This window comes from Magallana gigas, chromosome 4 (assembly GCF_963853765.1).
Source record: "Magallana gigas chromosome 4, xbMagGiga1.1, whole genome shotgun sequence".
Taxonomy (NCBI): domain Eukaryota; kingdom Metazoa; phylum Mollusca; class Bivalvia; order Ostreida; family Ostreidae; genus Magallana; species Magallana gigas.
Genome location: NC_088856.1, coordinates 57,188,695 through 57,212,014, shown reverse-complemented (window position 1 = coordinate 57,212,014; position 23,320 = coordinate 57,188,695). Strand labels below are relative to the sequence as shown.

At 33.4% G+C, this 23,320-nt stretch overlaps 3 protein-coding genes across 3 annotated transcripts in view; 1 reads left to right on the top strand and 2 right to left on the bottom strand.

Annotated features, from left to right (window-relative positions):
• The window catches only part of LOC105328313 (protocadherin Fat 4), a 235,002-nt gene that overhangs the window by 69,525 nt on the left and 142,157 nt on the right, over window positions 1–23,320 (bottom strand). The gene's annotated exons all lie outside the window — the stretch shown is intronic.
• On the bottom strand, window positions 734–20,495 carry LOC136274995 (uncharacterized). The gene is made up of 3 exons (XM_066083212.1): window positions 20,402–20,495; window positions 16,145–16,220; window positions 734–2,846 (listed from the first exon to the last, which is right to left on the bottom strand). The coding sequence occupies exons 2-3, from the start codon at window positions 16,166–16,168 to the stop codon at window positions 750–752; spliced, it is 2,121 nt and encodes a 706-aa protein (XP_065939284.1). The 5' UTR covers window positions 16,169–16,220; window positions 20,402–20,495; the 3' UTR covers window positions 734–749.
• Window positions 21,030–22,287, top strand: LOC105335647 (probable E3 ubiquitin-protein ligase MID2). Its single transcript, XM_011439673.3, has one exon. It carries the CDS (start codon window positions 21,071–21,073, stop codon window positions 22,175–22,177), a length of 1,107 nt encoding a protein of 368 aa, XP_011437975.3. The 5' UTR covers window positions 21,030–21,070; the 3' UTR covers window positions 22,178–22,287.

Below are 23,320 nucleotides of genomic sequence, written 5' to 3'. Positions count from 1 at the left end.
TCAACCATCACAAAAATCCATAAAATGAAAATCAATGTATTTAAATATTGATGTATTTAAATAAATACGCATTTTAGTGCATATGCAAACCAAAGTTTGAATATCAATAAAAGAAAACTAAAACCAAAAATAAGAACCAAAACCACACACTACACATTCAACTAAAAAAAAACTCACGTGACCGGGCCATATATTGTTTCTACTTTCTAACGTTTACAAGCAATGGATCGAAATGCTTTAACATAAAGAGAACCATAAAATATTTTTTTGCATTAGAACTCTTAATTCCAATGTTAAATTTTCACTTGTATCATCCAGATTCTTCGATTATCAAATGATACTTTGTTATAATAAATGTTTTACCATTAGACATTATTAACTTTGCTTCAAAACAATTTCAAATATATATATAAAATATGATTATTAAAACTTTATGTTTCATGAGTGAGAAAAATTATTTCAAATTTCATTTGAATTTTCATAAATCTTCTTGGTGGCATTAATGTGTTAAAATTTCAGTTCAGGTGACTTACTTTGACTTGTAAAAACATTATCTAATAAGCAAAATATACTTTCACAAAAAAGGACTATATACAATTACAGTTCTATATACAATGACTGTATAAATCGTCTTCAATGAATAATCCCTGTATCAATTTGCGTGAGTAGTACTAGTACTCTCAAGGGTCTCAAATGGCAATATCAGGGATTTAATTAACTGAAGACGCTTTCAGTGAAAAGTAAAACCACTATGAAGTATAAATGTCTGCGATATTGTTGACATGTCGCCCGCCACGAATAATGCAGAGGTTCGTCTCGTTTCCAGATAGAGAGATTGCTGTTGGATTTCTACCCACATTAATTTTTCTAATAAAGTCTCCAGATTTGTTCAATACATGTATACAGTCCTCTCCTTTTTCACAAACATAAACATTTTTTGATTCATCAATGATGAGTCCAGCAGCACCTATCATTTGATCATCATCTGTGTATTCAAATCTGTTATTGCCATTTCCCAAGACACTGTAGACTCTGTTGGTTTTTATATCACTGTAAAAAATAAGGTTGTTGTTGTACGCGCAGATGTAGCGAATGTCTTCCCCTTCAACAGTCAGGCATTTGGTTTCCGAAAAGTTTTTATCATAGAAAATGATTTTGTCCTCACCAGCCACCATAGTTATCCCCCCTCGAGAGTTATACCAGTAGAATACACCGTAACATTTTATTCCGACATCAACTTCTCTTCGAAGAGAAAAATCAAAAAGGCTGTAGACTTGGATTTTCATTTCATTTGGAAATGTTACCACGCATTCATTTCCTGGCAGAACACATATACCGTATGGTTTTTGGTCAAGTGTCACTTTCCAAGTTAAATCCCCATTGTGGATGTCATAAACACGGATCTCTGGGCTACCCTTTATTTTTTGGTCCACAATAACTATCTCATTTTCTGACTTCCAGTCACACCCAGTCACATGTGAAAATCCGTCTTCTATATCTATCGATAACGAGGGTGTAAACAAATTCCCTCCAAAGCCGATACATGTACACTTTAAATTTGTAGAATTCGAATTTACACAAAAGTCCTCATCCCTTTCCGAGGACTCGCTCTCTGAGGATTCGCTATACCAGTAGTAAGGTTGCAGCCCACTCCAAATGTGTGCCCAATATTCGTTTTGGTTGTCATCAACTGGGCTGGTTTGATTTGAAATAGGCTGAATCTCTGTAATTTTCCCAAAACACTTCACATCAGACAGTGTTTCAAGAGGTTTTTCAAATGAAACCAAAAACTTTGACATGCCCCCTTCTTCAGCATTGTCACAAAAATTCTCAGCATGCTTTATTACTTGTTTTATCTTCTTCACTTCCAGAAAATAACTAACATCCGATCCACTCTGTAATGCAGTCAGTAAGTCTACTGCATTCTTTAGAACAGACCTCTTTAGCTTGAGTGCTGTGATCTTTGATTCCACTTCTTGTATTTTGTAAAACGATATCTTATAGGATTCTGCCAGTAATGAATCTGTTGACTCCAGCAATCGTTTTTTCATGGTTTGACTTTTTTCATCAGCTTTCATTTGTTCTTCTTTAAAGAATTCTTCAATATTACTTTCAACAGCAGTCAGTTCCTTGTCCTTGCTATCTAGGTCCTGAATCATTTTCCTAAGCGATTCCTGTAACTCTCCCACTTTAGGATTCACAAGTTCAGAAATTTTATTATGTTGTATTTCTTTATGTGCACCTTTACAGTCGTCAATATGATCTGAGGACAAACAAAAATCGCAACAGACACATTCTTGTTCAGTACAGAATTTAGTAAACCGCAAACTGTGTTTAGCACAAATTTCTCTAGCTTTCATTACAAGGCCGGGGTCTTTCTTTACCTCTGCAAGACTGCAGGTATTGTGTTTGTCCAACACTGGTAAAGAGGAATGAAAGTCAAAACATTCTCCACAAAAATGGTCGATGCAATCCAAACACCAGAACATCGACTGTGTAGTTTTTCCTCTGTTTTTACAAGACACACAAACTGGAGAGTCCAGTCCATATTCAATATCTAAGAGAGATTTTACGGCTTGTGGGGCAGCAAAATATATCTTAATGTCTGTTTTCAAACTCCCAGATGTTTGGTAATTACAAGAGGGACAATCTAGCATTACATCTTTGTTGTTATCACAGTTTTCCTTTTGCTGCTCCTTGACCTTGACCTTGAAACACTTGTTGCACAGTGAGTGTAGGCAATGTAATGTAATGGGATCCCATGTCCTTCCTTTACAAAGTGCACATCGAAGGAGTTCTGATTTCTTATCTGCAAATCCTTCAATATTCCTTGATTCACTTGACTCCTGTTCAAAATACAAAGGAAAATGAACTTTTATTCTTTGTGTTTAGCTTTTATTTTTGCATTTAAAATCTAACAGCAATTCTAATGAAACAAAGTGAATTGCCTTTTGTAGGTCATGGCCAATGTAATAACTTAAAGTTTAATAAATTGGCAATTACATTAAATATCCCAAATACATATCTTAATGCTGTATACTCAGTATTCAGTTATATTTTAAATTTCCAAATGATATAGCTTGCTTTCTTCATGATCACTTTCACATCACAAAATATCAAATACATCAGTATAATATCTGGTTTTATTTGTTATAAGAAACGTGACAGCAAACCGGGTTTTCTTTTGTGTGAACAGTATCAATAATTCATTTAAGAAAGAAAATCCCAAAGTATGATGCTAATCTCTATTTTGATTGAAATGCAAATGACTTCCTATCTTAAAAACTCTGGACTAATGTTGCACCCTCAGTCCTGTGTGCAATATTTTGAAGAAAAAAAATGTGTGCAATATTTTGAAAAAAAAAATGCAAAGTTCAATAGCTAGCATTTTTCTCATAAATTTACAAAAACAAAATACATCTTGCACTTAATGTGTACAAATGAACTGCAAAGCAAAACAGTTCTTATCTTGAAAACTGTAGGAAAAGTTATCTAAACAAATGGGATACCATTTAAATGGACATAAAATAAATATTTTGTTAAACAAGAGGCCCATGGGGCCACATCGCTCACCTAAGCAACAATAGCTTTATATGAGTGTTCAACGGTTATTGTGCCATATGGCCCTTTGGTAGAATTAAAAAAAAGAATACCTTAAGTATCCAAATTTTGCTCTTTTCATTTAATCTTTGACATTTTACCTGTATGAAATACCAAGATATAAAACTAAACTTTTGGTAGGGGTACACTGTTAACTTTCAATTCCCTTTATTTTAGTCCCCCCCCCCCCTTCACTTTATAAAGCGATCAAAATCTATGAGAGCTTACATGTACATTTTTTCTTTAACTACTTAAACGTTATTGTATTTTATTTAAAAAATTCCTATATGTGAAAAAAGAAAATTGAACTTCAATGGCTCGAATTAAAAACATTCAAAAATTTAATTGGTATTCCGCATTATAAACAATCGTTATCTATATGGCCTGAACTTGTGTGACATTTTATAACCTTACCCACTTAATCGATAAATACTTTCGATTGAAAAATGTTGTCAAGTGATATGTTATGGAGTTATTATAAACAATGTATAGATGTCGGAACCATAAAGGGGGGCTAGTGGTGGCTTAAACACCCCCCCCCCCCCCCACACACACTTTTTTGGGGTTTGTAAAAATTTCTGATAAGGTCTAGCACCCCCCCCCCCCATCCCCTCCACACACATACACACTTTCAGTTTGCTTCTGATGCCACTGCAATATATTGACAGGCATATCACTCTATTGTACCAGGGCCCACCCATTATTTTCATCTTTATTCAAAAACAACTAATGGCTACAAACCAGGATGATTTTCTGCTGCAATATTTATTGTAGAACAACAATGATGCTTTTAGCCTCATAATACCATTGGGTCAGAACTACGGAAACTGTATTAAAGACATCATGTGTATTTACTTGTGTTTGAAAAACTATCAAAACTAGTGTAAATTTAATATAGCTTAACTCATTGTACATAAAAAAGGCAACAGAAAGTAGTTACAGTAACAGCACTAGCATATCATCGTTTTAACAAGACATTTCTAATGATCAACCAAAAATTCAGCAATCGTAGAATTATATGCAAGATACAGAGCTTGGTTTGAGTCGTATTTTTGTTTACATGAGTTTATTACATTCAACTTAAGATATTTAAACTTGGTATTTCCTTTTCAACATTTAAAATATAAACTTGAACTGTCTTAATGGGACTAATACCCCCGCAAGGCTAATTTCAAATGGGACAAATTATTGAATTGAATAATAAAGGTTTGCAACATATATAAATAAAAAAAACTAGAATTGTAAAAAAAAGATTAGTTATCAAAGAAAAATTAAAATCAAAATTGTCATGAGAACTTCACTGTAAATACATATGTATAACAGTAATACATTTACAAATTTATTTTTTTAATTGTTTTAAAGAAAAACCAACAAAATGACAATAACCCCTCCCTTTGCAGTAAATGGAAGAGCAATGCTCTTCTGTTGATAAAACTTCGAATATCTTTCTAATAAGAGTCTTGACAGATGCAATTAATTGTTTCAAATTTTCCTCCTTTTCTCCTATGGTACAATGCAAGTCCATATCAGAACATAGGTAATCACAGATTACAAAGCTCACCGAGACGAGACATCACCCTTATGAGACTTCACCTTCATGAGACCACCTTTATCATATTAAATGAAAATCATACTTTATGATCTTGGATATTCAAGGATTCTGTTTTGACACAATATTGTATATAATCTGTTAAACAATTGTATGATAATCATATGTTCATATGGTAATCAATACAATAATATAAAATTGAATATTGCATCCTATCATATTTACAACATATATCATATGATACAATTAAATAACATAATAAACAATGATCAGATATGATATTGTAACGTATGATATGACATTGTATTGTGTTATACGTTATTGTATTTGATCAAATAATACAATATCATAATATATAAAACAATATAGTATTATATTACAATACATATTACATAATACATCATAACATTGAAACATATGATATTATATTGTATAATATAGTATGAGATATTGTATGATACTGTATCATTTTTGATACATAATATGAAATTGTATCATATGATACAATATTATTTGATGCAACATTGTATCATATCAAATGATACAATATTATGTGATAAAGTAAAATATTATATAATACAATATTATATTATACATATTGTATCATATGATACAATAATATATTTTACAATATCATACAATACAATTTCATGTGATGTGACAATATATCATATTATAAACCAATATCATATTATACATTATCGTATGATACGATATTATATAATATAACAGTATCATATTATACAATTTCATGTGATTAATAATAAAATATAATATTATACTGACAATATTGTATCATAATATACAATACTATACATATTGATATCATGATACAATATCATAACATAAAAAATAAAAAAAAATTATACAATATCATATCGTATCATATAACTTTTTATAATATAACATATGATATGATATTGTATCATATTAAACAATATTGTTTCATACCATACAATACTATATCATAGGAATCATGTTATATCATTTATCAACAAACACATCTATCTATCGAGCAGGTTTGAGTGAGGTAGGAGATTTCTTTAGCATCCTTGATAATGGAGATCAGGCTCTGCATCTGAAGCAACCTCTGCATTTCATTTATAATATAGTTAAATCAACTATGCAAGCTATCATCTATAAAACATGTGACCTGTTCCAAAAAAACTAAACCTCATCCAGCATCCGAAACGTATGGCTCAGATTCAGCATTCAAGCCTGTCAGGTGCATCAGTATACATAAGACGCATCTCCATGCAAGTTTGGTGAAGTTCAGACCAGTAATAACTAAGATATCATTATCAGAGGGCACTAGCAATTAAAACCTTAACCTCCTCCAGCATCCGCAACATATGGCTCAGATTCAACATCCATGCCTGTCAGGTGCATCTGTATCATAAGACACACCATCCATTCAAGTTTGGTGAAGTTAGGACCTGTAATAACTAATATATATGTTTTAGCATCCTTGATAATGGAGATCAAGCTCTGCATCTAAAGCTTCCTCTGTGATTCATTCATACTACAGTTTAATCAACTATGCAAGTTTGAAAAAGTACTATTATCTATTAAAGATGTGACCTGTTCCAAAAAACTTAACCATATCCAGCATCTGAAACCTATGGCTCAGACTCAGCATTCAAACCTGTCAGGTGCATCAGTATCATATGACGCACCATCCATGGAAGTCTGGTGAAGTTAGGACAATTAATAACTAAGATATAATCATCAGAGGGCACCTGTTTCAAAAACTTTAACCAGCTCTAAAAACCTTAACCTCCTTCAGCATCCGAAACCTAAGGCTCAGATTCAGCATTCAAGAATGTCTGGTGCATCAGTATCATAAGATGCACCATCCATGGAAGTCTGGTTAAGTTAGGACAAGTAGTAACTAAGATATAATCATCAGAGGGCACCTGCAACAAAAACTTTAACCAGCTTCAACAACCTTAACCTCCTCCAGCATCTGAAATTTAGGACTCAGATTCAGCATCCAACTCTTTCAAGTCCATAAGTAGGTCCAGATGCATCATCCATGCAAGTTTGGTGAAGAAAGGACAAGTAATAGCTTAGATACAGGACCTGCAACAAAAACTTTAACCAGGTCCGGACGCTGACGCCGACGCCGAGGGTATAGCATAAGCTCCCCCTGACTTCGTCTCGGTGAGCTAAAAATTGATCCCATAGGACTAAGATTTCTTTGATGAGCTTGTTAGATTTATTGAACTCCCAAAACATTACAATAATTACCATACTATGTAAAAATATGTAAAAAAGAAAATTTAATATTACAAACAATTTTAAAATTGCCAAAACACTACAATCATATCAGAAATTTTGAATTTCATTTAAATTCATGCCCTATAGGGTCACTTCATCAATTAACTTGACTAATAAATTTAAACAACTTCCAAAAATAGTTAACTTCTTTATCAATAATGATATAATTTATTTCCTTATAATGATAGAAACTTTTGGTTTACATGAAACAGTTTTAAAATAGTCCCAAAGTCCCAAAACCACCGCCCATTTTACAGATTATCAATTTTCCCTAAACGCATGCTCCATCTAAACCATGGCTCAGATAATGGCCCCCTTGGGACAAATGAATTCACACTTGTCTTTGATGTTCTTATCATCTCTTAAGAATGTTATCATTGACAAACAAACATTTTGCATTGTAAATCAATTGATAGAATACTTATAAAAACAAGAGGCCCAGGGGCCACATCGCTCACCTGAGCAACAATTGCCTTAATTCTGATCAAATTAGCATTACAGTATCAAAATATCTTGACAACTGAGTACAGTAGATCTTGCTAAAAAAAATTTGAAAATACGCCAATTTTTATCCACCTCTTATTTTTTAGTAAAGCCCCTTTTGCTGTTGTACCTGTAAGAAGATTTTTCTCTATTCCTATAAACCCCCCCCCCCTCCCCATTTCGTGGCCCCACTATTCTCTAGGGAATCATGGTTTCATCAAACTTAAATCTACCTTTAATCTCATAACCTGTGCTTTCACACTAAGTACTGAGTTTTGGACCGAAAACTTTCCCAGAATATTTTTAAGGATTGTAAAACTTGATCCCACAATTGTGGCCTCACCCTACCCCCGGGGACCATGATTTGAACAAACTTGAATCAACACTTCCTGAGGATGCTTCCATTTTAATTTGAGTTTTTCTGGCCTAATAGGTTTTGAGAAGAAGATTTTTAAAGATTTTCCCTATATATTCCTATGTAAAACTTGATCCCCCAATTGTGTGGCCTCACCCTACCCCCGGAGACCATGATTTGAACAAACTTGAATCTACACTTCCTGAGGATGCTTCCATTTTAATTTGAGCTTTTCTTGCCAAATAGTTTTTGAGAAGAAGACTTTTAAAGATTTTCTCTATATATTCCTATGTAAAACTTGATCCCCCAATTGTGGCCCCACCCTACCCTCGGGGACCATGATTTGAACAAACTTGAATCTACACTACCTGATGATGCCTCCACGCAAAGTTGAGCTTTACCGGCCTAATAGTTTTTGAGAAGAAAATTTTTAAAGATTTTCTCTATATATTCCTATGTAAAACGTGATCCCCCAATTGTGGCCCCACCCTACCCCCGGGGACCATGATTTGAAAAAAAATTGAATCAACACTTCCTAAGGATGCTTCCATTTTAATCTGAGCTTTTCTGGCCAAATAGTTTTTGAGAAGAACGCGGCTATGTTAAGGCTGTCCGAAGCTAAATATATATCGAAAAATGATACTATTCTAATAATCGAAAAATGCTTTAACCGAGCGAGTTTCTTTAAACTTTTATTACATAAGTTAACAGTGGCATCCAACACTATATTTGATGTATTTTTGTGACGTCATATATTTTTCTAAAGCACGTGACGGGTGTACTCTGACACGGTAAATAATCTATAAAAATCGCATCAGCACAAGTGAATAATGACATTAAATCAAAAATATTTTTATGAAAAATCCTTCGATAAGTAAAGTATTTTGCAGTTCTTGCTGGGGGTTCATATAAATATTTCGTTTATTTGAAATATTGTCATAACATTTCGCACCGCCATCGAAATTAGGCACATTTTTACCTTTTAGGCTCGATTTACACAAAATCGGGTCAATCGGTAGGTTTCCCCCAGCAAGATTCACAGTGGTACTTATTTTCTCTCCCGATTTCACGTAAAATAAACTAAGATTGTTTTTATCTTTCACTTGTGGCAAGCCGTTTTTTATATGCACATACATATCACCATTCATTAGATTACACGTAGCAGGGGGAGTCTCAAAACTATTAGTTTATGAATAGTTATTTACCTATTACGAAGCTTTAAAACTGTTGATTTTTTTATACTCCATATCGGTGATATTGAATTTAGTATCACTAGTATTTACAACAGTGTCTGTGTAAAGGAATGAAGCGGTTTTATTATGCACAATGAATATCACTTATTACGTTACGATACATTCCCTAAGAACGATCGAAAGGAATGCAGATCGTGACGTCAAAGTTAACTATGACGTCATATCTTATGAAGTACAGACAAGTGACTTTCTACATATCGCTGTGAAATTAATCGGGCAGCCTTAACATAGCCGCGAAGATTTTTAAAAATTTTCTCTATATATTCCTATGTAAAACTTGATCCCCCAATTGTGGCCCCACCCTACCCCCGGGGACCATGATTTGAACAAACTTGAATCTACACTTCCTGAGGATGCTTTCATTTTAATTTGAGCTTTTCTGGCCAAATAGTTTTTGAGAAGAAGATTTTTAAAGATTTTCTCTATATATTCCTATGTAAAACTTGATCCCCCAATTGTGGCCCCACCCTACCCCCGGGGACCATGATTTGAACAAACTTGTATCTACACTACATGAGGATGCTTCCACTCAAATTTGAGCTTTCCTAGCCTAATAGTTTTTGAGAAGAAAATTTTTAAAGATTTTCTCTATATATTCCTATGCAAAACTTGATCCCCCAATTGTTGCCCCACCCTACCCCCGGGGACCATGATTTGAACAAACTTGAATCTTCACTACCTGATGATGCCTCCACTCAAAGTTGAGCTTTTCTGGCCAAATAGTTTTTGAGAAGAAAATTTTTAAAGATTTTTATCTATATATTCCAATGAAAAACTTGATCCCCCAATTGTGGCCCCACCCTACCCCCGGGGACCATGATTTGAACAAACTTGAATCTACATTATATGAGGATGCTTCCACTCAAATTTGAGCTTTTCTGGCCTAATAGTTTTTGAAAAGAAAATTTTTAAAGATTTTCTCTATATATTCCTATGTAAAACTTGATCCCCCAATTGTGGCCCCACCCTACCCCCGGGGACCATGATTCGAACAAACTTGAATCTACACTTCCTGAGGATGCTTCCATTTTAATTTGAGCTTTTCTGGCCTAATAGTTTTTGAGAAGAAAATTTTTAAAGATTTTCTCTATATATTCCTATGTAAAACTTGATCCCCCAATTGTGGCCCCACCCTACCCCCGGGGACCATGATTTGAACAAACTTGAATCTACACTACATGAGGATGCTCCCATTTTAATTTGAATCTTTCTGGCCAAATAGTTTTTGAGAAGAAAATTTTTATAAAGATTTTCTCTATATATTCCTATATAAAACTTGATCCCCCAATTGTGGCCCCACCCTACCCCCGGGGACCATGATTTGAACAAACTTGAATCTACACTACCTGATGATGCCTCCACACAAGTTTAAGCTTTACCGGCCTAATAGTTTTTGAGAAGAAGATTTTTGAAAAATACCAACAAATTTTCAATAATTCTCAATTATCTCCCCTTTAAAAAGGGCGTGGCCCTTCATTTGAACAAACTTGAATTCCCTTTACCTAGTGGTGCTTTGTGCCAAATTTGGTTGAAATCTGCCCAGTGGTTCTTGAGAAGAAGATGAAAATGTGAAAAGTTTACAACGACGACGACGACAACGACAACGCCAACGACGACAGACAACGGACAAATTGTGATCAGAAAAGCTCACTTGAGCCTTTGGCTCAGGTGAGCTAATAAATTTAGTTAAGAAATAAAGACAAAAAATCTCCATCTGGATGTATTTTTATAAATATATTTTAGAGTGTTTCAATACTATCAATTAATTAATAAAATCTGTAAGGATTACCTCCCTTACTTTTCAACATCAGTGTACAATATATAGAATAAGGAAAATGAAAAGTGTCATAAAATCATTAAATCTTGTCTGATCTTAAAAAAAATTGCAGGTGCATATCTTCAGATGATGTTCAACATATGTACAAATTTTCAGACTGTTCCATGCAGTAGTTAAAATTTCTATAGGAGGGACAAAGTTGCATCTACAGACAGACGGATGACAGACAGACAAGGTGAAACCAATATACCCCCTAAACTTCGTTTGCGGGCGTATAACAAACTAAAGCATGACCTCAGCTCTGTGTACAAACATAGCATTATGCGCAATTCTGTATCTTGCTTATGACTCGAAACTTGACTCTCAGTTGTACTGTACGTAAATAGAAAATTGTGAACATTTAAAACACAGGAAAAATGCACTGAAACAAAGAAAAAGCACAATTTATTTTCATATCATGAATATACCTACATATTTCTAGCAGCGAAAATAATCTTTGATTTGACTGAAAATATTGAGCATCTAAACAAAAAGATGTTGCATTAATCATCCTTAGTGATTACGTAGAGATCGTACCGAATTACTAATAGAAAGAATACATACATCAGTTTTGCTCATTTTGCACATATAAACAATCAGCTGTCTGATTTACAAAAATCTATGTTTGATTTGATAAAACAATTCAAAATACAGGCGATAGTTCCCCTCAAGTAAAAAGGCATAATTAATGAATATGAAACGAAAATCAAAACAAGTTAAAACCACTGTCAAGTGAAAATTCAACTCATTGAAATATTTAACCTCAATGTTCATAACAAAATCGGCACATAAACATTATGCATATCTGTTTAAATATTCCCATTGCATGTAAACTGTTGCACAACATGCAAATTAATCTTTGTCAGTTTTACCCTTTAACATGCGTCTAACATGGCTGCTTCAAACAAATTAAGAGCCTGGTCTTTAATATATAAAATACTGAACCTGAAGTTATAAACTGATTGATCCCATTCTTATTATTTTCGAAAAGAGGTATTGTGCCGTTTTCTGATTATTTCGCCTACACCTGTGTTTGTACGGAAAGTACCTGTTACTAAAAATAGTTTCAGGTACCTAGCTGTCGCAATATGATTTTCGAAACCTAGAGAATTATTGTAGAAGGGTAACAATAACAACTGATTTGTCATATATTCGGGAAACTCTGCGTAAAATGTCAGTTGATTTTCTGAACCGTGATTAGTTCAAGGAAATTGCAATGGATCTAAGTTTAAATAGAGTACATGTATAGTGTTAAAAAAGAGATCTGTCTTTATTAGGTGTGCTCATACTTAGACTGAATAATTAAACAAGATGATTTTAACCAAAAAAAACCCCAGAAGATTAGGTACTTGTATGTGACTTCATTAATATCTCTTCTTTTCATGTTTCAATAAAACGAAAAATGTATTTACAACTAGATGGATTCGATCCAGCGACCACAAATCAAAAAGACCTCTACGTTACCACTAGGCCACACATCTAAAACATTCTGAGGATGTATTTACAATATATATATATGGCTATATACATGATTGAATTAGAAAAGACACTAATTGAAACATTTGTCTAATTTTCAGTATGAAGAATGATTCAAATAGTCAAATATCTATTTTTCGTTGTATACTAACTATTTTCCTATATATCCCTAACAGAACTTGAATATCTTAATGATGTCGTATAAGATAAATAAGACTCTTTTCAGCATAGTAATTGTGTTATTTGCGCTATCTTGAAAATATTTTAATTAAAAGTTGCATAATTCTGAATTTGTCTGATGTTTGCAAATGTGCTATATTTCTGGCGAAATATCAAGTACGCTACACCTCTTACTGAATTTTAAAACAGAATTAGCCCATAATTTTTGCAATTTATATTTTCCTTTCCATAAGGAATATTTATGCTAAATTTTGTTGAATTCGACTTGGCAGTTCAAAATTGAGATGAACGATTTAAAAAAAGCATCTCCCTTTTTGTACAGTTTCAAGATTTTCTCCACTTTGAATAAAGATCAGTCTTTCATTTCTGCAATTTATAATTCATTTAACAATAAGGATGCTTTGGGCCAAATTTGGTTGAAAATGGCCTGGTGGTTTTAGAGAAGAAATTCAAAATGTAAAAGTTTACAGATGGACAAACAAATGGGCAGATGGACAACAGACACAATGTGATTAAAAAAGATCACCTGAGCTTTCAGCAACTAAACAACGTTGAAACAAGTTTAAATCTACTACATGCTTAGATAAACTTTTTAGATATGTATATAAATGGCTCCATTGTTCTTGAAAAAAAAAAGGTTTTGGAAACACCAGAGACAGCCTGTTTTAAAAATGTTCTAATGATGAACCCTTTCAGAGGGTCTGGATTTTGAATTGATAAAATTCAGAATTCCTTTCTCAAAGATGCACTTTGGGCCAAGTTTAGTTGAAACTGATTTATTAGTGTTGTTGTAAAGTAAATTAAGTTGATATCAGCAATTAAAATTTCCAGGAATAACTGAAGTTCTCACCAACAGGAAGTGTTCCTGATTGACCTTAATCAGTGTTAAACATTTGGCTATAACCAGGGTAAACAATACAACAAACAACTTCTGGCAATTGATTAGCTGATTAGAACCTAATTTTAATTATATTAGACATCTTCCAGAGAAAATTGGTTAGATTACTTGATTTGAGTTTTTTTTTTTACTAAGGTGCAATGTGGTCCTTAAACATGACCAGAACATTTGCATAAAACAATGAACTAAGTTGAAGTTCTCAATTAATGCATACATTTTCTACAAATATTTAGTGCAGTTATTCACTCAGTTTAAAAAATATATATGAAAAAGTGATACAACTAGAAAACTGACAAGTCAGGAAGGTCCCCGCTATGACAATCAATATAGAGAAGTGAAAAAAACTTTGAATTCCATCCTCTTTATATTAACAATGATGAAAAATAAATGCCCGGCATAAGATGTAAAGAACTGCAATGTACATGTATATAAAGTGGTAAAAAAAAATGAAAATTATAAGAAACAACTGTATTTTTAAAATTTGAAGATAATTCCTGAATGTCCAAAAACTCTAAATAGTAACCTTGTATCTGCATAAAACAGGGATAATCTCATGTCTTATAAAAAAAACTAAATTAAATATGTATTTAAAAAAGATTTAATCAGGTGTTTTATAAAATGCAAGCCTTCAATGAATGCAAATACATTGTATCACCCAGGATTGACTTCAACTTCAAAACAAACATCAGTTGCAGACAAAGGTGTTCATTAATCTTCATATGACAGATAGAGATAAGCCTCTAAATTTTCTGCAGCAGGCAAGATAATTAATCCCAGGGGATTTATTGTTCTGCTCTCTCATCCTTTTCTTCTAAATTTACAATAAGATTTTTTTTCTTCAGAAATTACAGAATGGAGTTATTAATATTATCTGATTACCTGTTAAAATTAACAGCATTAAGGCAGAAAAAAATAAAATAAATAATTAAAAAATATAAAAGTGAAAAGGGATATCTTAATATATATCTTGATTTTAGAATTCAATAAAATTATCATAAATCATTGTGTACGCTATTTTAACAAAAATAAAGTATAAATATTATATTTTAAATCCATATTGCAAAGAATGTATACAATAATATACATCATTCAAAATTGACCTTAACTTCAAAACAAAGTTCATTTGCAGACACAGGCAGTGCAGTAATTAATCTCAATGTGACAGATAAAGATAAAGCTTAGGATTTTCTTCCTGTGGAAGGTTAATTAATACCAAAGGACAAATATTACACAGCCTTCCAAGTATACAGGGATGGTAACATTCTCAGCAGTTATCTCTCTTTGCCCATTCATTCTAGTGAAGGAATCTACCCCATCACCCCAGCTCCAACCAGAAGACACAGAGAACCAAACTTAGCATCAAAATTTGTATTTCTGCCTACTGAACTACAATACCAAATTTGAACTTGATTGGGCAACCATAAAAAAAGTTATTAGACTAAAACAGAAAAATTGTGGACGGAAGAGTGACAGACGGACAGACAGAAGGACGGACGGACAGAGTGATTACTACAGGGCACCCGCAAATCCTTGCGGGGCCCTTATTACACATGTCATATTAACAATGAAAATTCATTATATACATGCACAATTCATGCAATTTAAGGTAGCTCCATACTCGTAAAATTCTCTGAGGAAAGTTGAAAAACCGAACTGATTTCGACTGAATAGACTTAAATGTCATCAATTGTTAGAAAAAATATACATGTCATCACACTTTTTGAGATGCCAGATAAACATAAACTAAAGCATATTTTAGCATTAGAAAAATGTATCTTTTTTTGGTTAAAAGTAAAATCTTGTAGGCAGAAATTTGTTTTTCTTGTTTGATTTTAATGTCAACTTTATCAGAAAACTAAAATTACAAAAATATTTTAAAATTAATCGTTGGAATAAGAAAAACTATAGCATTTAGACATACAACTAAGAGAAAAGTCAGAAAAAGAGTTATTTCCCCTTTGCATAGATAAAATATATAAAAATTTGGAAATCTAGAATAAGATTAAGTGCGAAAATATCTTGAACCTACCAATAATTCTAATTACATCCATGTGATTATATGCACATAAAATAAATAAAACTATCTTGCACGATTTTTAAAGAATTCAAAGTTTTAAAAAAAAGTGTGACGTCACAGAACACTGGATCTACTTTAAGTTAATAAGTTCAGTATTCAGTATTATATGTTTTTCAAGTAATTAAAACACATTTCACACAGGCATAATTTACAAATGATGTAACTGTATCATAATACCGTAATTTGACTGGAAGTGCTCATTATGGTCTTTGAGGGGCCGATAGGCTGCTGCTTTTCAATCAGTTGAAATATCCTACAATTACAATGAAACAAATTAAAATCAAAGTACTGAAAGAACTAAATGACGTGCTGTTTGGATGTGTAAATGTACATGATTAACAAACAAGGGAACAGTATAAAATCTGCATTTCATTTATCTTCATTCAGAGATTGTTAATTCAAATGAGGCAAACATTTACTTTTGTCAGGGTGTAGAGACAAAAAGGTATTTGATATTACAGAGCAGTTATAATGGCACAATTAAATTGTCAAGTACATGTATAGTCTACAAAATACATTTTCATCCAGAAGAAATTTCACAGAATATTTCTGTTTAGTCTGTCTGCATTGCAATGATTTTCATGTGAAAAATGTTTTCAGGTGTAATGAGAAATAATGAAGGATCAGACCGGGATCCAAACCAGTGCCCTCTATATCTATTGTCAACTGAGCTACAAGGTTGTCTCTAAAAATTGAAGTAGAAGGAAGAAATAAACAAGAGGCCCATGGCCCACATCGCTCACCTGAGGAACAATGAGTATGATAAAATCATCTTAATGGAGTCATAATACAAACTATCTGGACAATGTACTTGAAGATCCCGTATAAATAAAATCCATTTCCCCCCTGGATATTCTTATGTTTATAATCATTAGTCCCTTCTCTAACAGGATGATTTTAAAGTCATATCACATGTTGAGTATTGCAGTTCTCAAAAAGATCATTGACAATTGTTAATGTATGTGATATAAACCTACATCAAACTCTGAACCTTCTTGTGAGGCTGAAGAATTGTCCTAGGGCCAACGTCTTAACAAATATAAAGAATCATCTGGCTGATTAGTTTCTGAAAAAAAGATATTTAAAGATTTACTCTACATATTCCTTTGTAAAACTTTGATTCCCACCATCCATTGTGGCCCCACCCTACTCCCGGGGGAGTCATTATTTTTACAACTTTGAATCTACACTACCTGAGGATACTTCCAAACAAGTTTCAACTTTCCCCGGCTGATTAGTTTTTGAGAAGATTTTTAAAGATTTACTCTATATCAACTTTGACCCCCCCCCCCCCATTGTGGCCCCACCCTACCCCTGGGGATCATGACTTTCATAACTTTTAATATACACTACCTGGGAATACTTCTACACAAGTTTCAGCTTTCCTGTCTGATTAGTTTCTGAGAAGATTTTTAAAGATTTACTCTATACATTCCTATACTAAACTTTGACCCCCCATTGTGGCCCCACCTTACCCCTGGGGATCATGATTTTCACAACATTGAATCGAAACTACCTGAAGATACTTCCATACAAGATTTACTCTATTTATTCCTACGTTAAACTTTGACCCCCCCCCCCCCCCATTATGGCCCCACCCTACCCCTGGGGATAATGAATTGCACAACTTTGAATCTACACAACCTGAGGATGCTTCCACACAAGTTTCAGCTTTTCTAGGTCTGGCTGATTAGTTTTTGATAAGAATAATTTTAAAGATTTACTCTATACATTTCTATATTAAGCTTTGATCCCCAAATGTGGCCCCACCCTACCCCCGGGATCATGATTTTCACATCTTTGAATCTACTCTACCTGAGGATACTATCACACAAGTTTCAGCTTTCCTGGCTCATTAGTTTCTGAGAAGATTTCTAAAGGTTTACTTAATATATTCCTATGTTAAACTTTGACCTCCCATTGTGGCCCCACCCTACCCCTGGGGGTCATGATTTTCACAACTTTGAATCTACACTACCAGAGGATGCTTCCACACATGTTTCGGCTTTTCTGGCTAAATGGTTCTTGAGAAGAAGATTTTTGAAAATATCTCAATTTTTCATTAATTTTTGAATATCTCCCCTTAAAAAGGGCGTGGCCCTTATTTTCACAACTTTGAATCCCCTTTGTCTAAGGATGATTTGTGCCAAGTTTAATTGAAATTGGCCCAGTATATCTTGAGAAGATGTTGAAAATGTGAAAAGTTTATGGACAGACAGACAGACGGACGGACAGATGGACAACAAACAAAATGTGATCAGAAAAGCTCACTTGGGCTTTCAGCTCAGGTGAGCTTAAAAGAGGAAAAAATATACAGTTATTGCACATTGTCAAACCATTAAATTAGAAAAATTGGAAATTACACAGCCACAAACAGGGACTGGGGACACCGAAACAACGTATCTAATTAGAATGTTAAACTATAAAAAAAATTATGAACCAGGAAAAAAAAATTGAGAATACAAGGAACCAAAAAAAAAACTAAAAAAAAAAACCTGTATTCATTGTTCACAATTTTGACCAAATTATTAATAAACACACAAATTACATTTTACAGATTGTGTAATCCTCTCCAAAGGTAAAGAACGGTTTTATAGGGAAGCAATGATAGTCTATATATTTTGTTACAATTTGAAAACTTAGTTATCTTATATTATATATTCTCTCTCTCTCTTTCTCTCTCTCTCTCTCTCTCTCTCTCTCTCTCTCTCTCTCTCTCTCTCTCTCAAATTCTTTGATGTTATAGTTGATAACTAAATAACACTAAGTTTACAATGCTACAATGTATGTGTAATTCTTGCGCGCTCACCACAACGTTCCTACAATGTATGTTTGTTGATATCTTAAAGTGTAATCTAAAATATTTACAAAGAATTGAAGCTCTCCCTGAACATTCTTTATTAAAAAATGCAATGTATGAAAACAATTTCTTATACATGTATCAGAATAACAAAAGCAGCTGGAGTAGCAGCATTCATTTTATCCTAAATAAACTACATTTACAACACCTTATACATGATAGAAATATTGCGGCAATAGCTTCAAGCAAATTTAGTGAAATATATAAAAACACTTGGAGAAATGCACTTGCAGACAAAGCAGATAAACTAATTGGTAAACTTAGAACATATGCCCTTTTCAAAACAAGATATTGCAGAGAAAAATATTTTTCTGTCATTCACAATCCTCATGTTTTAAAATGTTTTACCAACTTTAGAATTAGTTCTCATTCATTAGCCATTGGAACTGGTCGCTATAATAATACTCATGTTAACGAAAGAAAATATACCTTCTGTAAATCTGAGGTAGAAGATGAAATTCATTTATATTTAATTGTACATCAAACAATACATTAAGGGGACCTTTTATAGAATCCTTGGATAGCTTATGTAAACAGTTTAAAAATCTATGTAATAAAGATAAGTTTATCTGGCTAATGTCAAATGAATGTGATAATGTTATTGAAATTTTTGCAAGCTACATTTATAGTTGTTTTCAGCTGAGAAAAAACTCATGTTCAGCTGAGACTGTAATAGGCTCATCTTTTATGTTAATATTTAAACTATCATTTAGAAACCTCTCTCTCTCTCTCTCTCTCTCTCTCTGTTAGTGTGTAAGTGTTGATTTTCTTATATTTTTTTTCTTTTCTTTGTTTTTCTTTACATGTACCTTTGCATGCTAAAAAGGGCCCAGATTTTGGAAATAATATTATCTTATCTTATCCAAAACGGTAGCTACGTAAAACATCTAATGAGTATTACAATATGGAATAAAAATGTGAATATGTGAGAAGTAGGAGAGCCAATATGTCATAAAATAATTTAACGTTATATACTCAACCTTTGTTTATTAAAAAATAATTTAATTCTGGTTGTAACGCGGCATTTGATTGGATAGAAAAATTTAGTTAAATTTGTATAACCTGGTTTGCACGTCACAAGACACGTCACAATGCACCAACGTACTAATTCACTTGACGTTACGTTTGAATTTTGAACAGATTTATATCATTTTTAAAAGTAAAACGGACCCAATTTGTACAGCAAATTCCAGAAAATTAAATTATAAGGAATGAACTCAATATCTACCCAATTTATACTTGTATAACCTGGGTTGGAGCAATTTACGCTTTTTTATAATCCGCTTCGCGGATTATAAAGCGTAAATTGCCCCAACCCAGGATATACGAGTATAACTTGGGTAGACATTGAGTTCATTTCTTAAATAATTGGAGCGAACGGACTCAGATTGGGCTAGCGAACCCGATACCTATTGAACATGGTATTTGTGCTATTAGTCAGACCTTGCATTGTCCGTTGTTTACATTGTAAACAGATAAATGTTACCGTTCCGTTGAGTTACATGAGTTTATGACTTGGCAGTTGACAAATTTTAAATCCTACATAACTTGCAGACGAATGCAGTGATATTTACCTTGCATTATTGTTCTTTATCTGCAAGAATGTGATTTGTTGACTTCCACGTGCTGCATGCGAGAGCTCTGTCGATGAGTCTAATAACCCAAATAGAACCTAAAACATTGTTAGATTCAAATGCATTATGAAAAAAAAGTCAACTAAAAATTATTTTTATTATGGGTTAAAATTATTATTTCTATGATAAATTGAGTTGACTTAAAGTAAGTACATGTAAGAGCAAATAATTTTAATAAATATATTTCATTTTGGAATGACAGTTTCGATCACAGTTATAAAAAAAAAGATCACCATGAATACAATTATAAATGAAACCCCAAAACAAAGATAGAATGGTGTATTATTTTTGTTTGGATTTTTTATTTAGTTGCTTTGATTTGTTTTTTTTTTTTTCCTTATTTATTCACAGGCACCTGCATTTTTATCAATCAGTCGCTTTATAAGTCATATATCAAAAAATTCTACCCCTAGTTATATAAATAGTAAGGGTAGAATTTTTCAATATATGACTTATAAAGCGACTGATTGATATCATAAAAATTCAGGTGCCTGTGATTTATTCATTCATTCGTTTATTCGGATCCTTTTAAGTGACTGGTTTTGGTTTTGAACAGTAGAGTCCGCCATCTTCTTCCCAGTTTCATTAGGTCATTCTCCAACTGGGACGATGAGCTATCAGGACTTGATAACCTGTCCGATATGTCTAGAGAACTATACAAAACCTCGCTATCTGCCATGTCTTCATACGTACTGCGAGGAATGCCTCACGGACTACATTTCTACTGCATATAACAAAGAGGAAAATGGATTTTCGTGCCCGACCTGTCGCATGCCCAACAAAGTGGAAGTGTCAGAAAACATTTCACCAAAAATGGCCGCCGCTGGGTTTCCTATCAATCATATGATAATGACTTTACTTGATCAGAGGGACATAGAAAATAAAGATGTCAGTTGCAACCCATGCTCTAAAAGAGGCCGAAAGGAACCTGGCAAGTTTTGGTGTTATTCCTGTAGTGCAGCGCTATGCGAGGCTTGTGGAGAGTTCCACACGTCATTACCAATCCTTGCTGATCACAGAATCGCTCCGTTAGAAGACTCATCAGATGTTCCAGTCCTTGCCTCGACTGCGCACGATGTATGTGAGATCCACGCCGGGAAGAAACTAGAAATGTTCTGCCAAGACCACGATGTTGCTTGCTGTGCAACATGCACAATGGTTAACCATAGGAAATGCGAAACAGTCATAACACTCTTTGATGCAGCGAAAAGTTTCAAAGAGACATCAGCTAACACGACTGAAAGCGTTGTTAAAGAAATCCAGTCCTTGATTGAGCAGTTTGATGTTAAAATAGCAGATTGCACTAAAGAGTATGAAACACTAGAATCAGCTACTGAGAGTCGAACAGAGGAAATACAAGAATTTAGTGACAAAATTATTAATCATGCTGACAAACTGAAATCGGACTTTGATCTTAAACTGGCGGAGGCTAAGTCAAAGAAGATGATGGAAATTCAAAACCGAAAGAAAGAGCTCTCAAACATGCAAAATATGTTGTCGAATTGTGAAGGCATATTAAATGCTGTTGATGAAAAGTGCTCGAAAATTCAGATGTTGACAATAATTCCGAACCTAATCAAACTTCGTGATGAAAGCAGTGCCAAACTAGAAGAAATTAAGCAAAACCCTATCACTCAGAACATAGAGGTTGTCATTGATCAAAGAATTGAAGATTGTGCAAAAGTGGAGTCCCTTGGAAAGTTGATAGAAAACTGAATATAATGTTGATAGAAAACTGAATAACATGTAACTAAAAAATCTTTACATTTGTTTGAGCATTGAAATGTAACAGTTTAATAAATTGTGGACATAATTAATAGTAGTGATTGCATATTATTTTTGTTTTTCAACTGAGAATACATTACATAAATAGTGCCTGTTTGGGAGGGTAAAAGTTGAAATTGACACCCAGAGAAAACCATTGTCAATCGATGGGAAGCGGAGGTTGACAATGGTTTTCAGGGGGGGTGGGGGGTAATTTCAACTCTTTCCCTCCCAAACAGGCACTGATTATTTTATTATACTGAATGTCTTAATTTCGAAGAAAACTTTACCGATTTTATATTGGAATGACATGAAGTTTATGGCGAACCGTACGCGCATGATTTACGCGCATGTTACAATTCGTTGTGTTACCGATTGCCAAGTGTGTTGCTAACGCTGAGGGTAATAAACTGGATTATCAACTGTGTTTAAACCAATCAGATTTCACTATCGAGCATGAAAGTATTATAATCTAATATATTACATGTTTATTAACAAAACATATAATGATAGCACCAGGCCTAAATGGTCTAAGTGATACATTTAGCACATTTAATAAAAAAGGGGGAAAAGCATTCAGATGTCGAAAAAGAAATAAGAAAATACATGTACATGTATGTCAATACTAGTCTTGTATAAGTGATAAATCAGTATAAAACTTTGAATAAATTTACTTGTCAGTTTACAGCCTGAAAATGTTTCCAGTTAAAAGTTACTATTACAGTCCCTGAAACATTCCACTTTCCCATATGTCCGTGCATTCACCGTGTGCTTACAATTTGTTTACCGTGCATCCGCTCTGCTACGTTCGCGCTCACCGTTATCAAAATGCTCACCATGCGTTCACCTTGCGCTCACCGTTCTTTCAGCGTTCACTTATCATTCAGTCAGAATATATTATATTGAGGCTGATAACAACACAATACATCGGTGGTGACATTTTAAAAAGTGTCAACTGTTTACACACAACTTTGAACAAATCAGTATAGAAAATATCTGGATGGGGTTCACTTCCTTCTTTTCTCTACGAAACCGCATTTATTGTTTGTTTTTTATTTATTGAATTGCAAATAATTCTAAATTTTTGATGTCAAA

Coding starts and splice junctions, on each gene's coding strand:
- LOC136274995 (XM_066083212.1), bottom strand. CDS start 16,168: ATGAGCACTTCCAGTCAAATTACG. Junction 2,847..16,144: donor GCACTTCCAGTCAAATTACG/GTATTATGATAC, acceptor TATTTTGAACAG/GAGTCAAGTGAATCAAGGAA.
- LOC105335647 (XM_011439673.3), top strand. CDS start 21,071: ATGAGCTATCAGGACTTGATAACCTGTCCGATATGTCTAGAGAACTAT.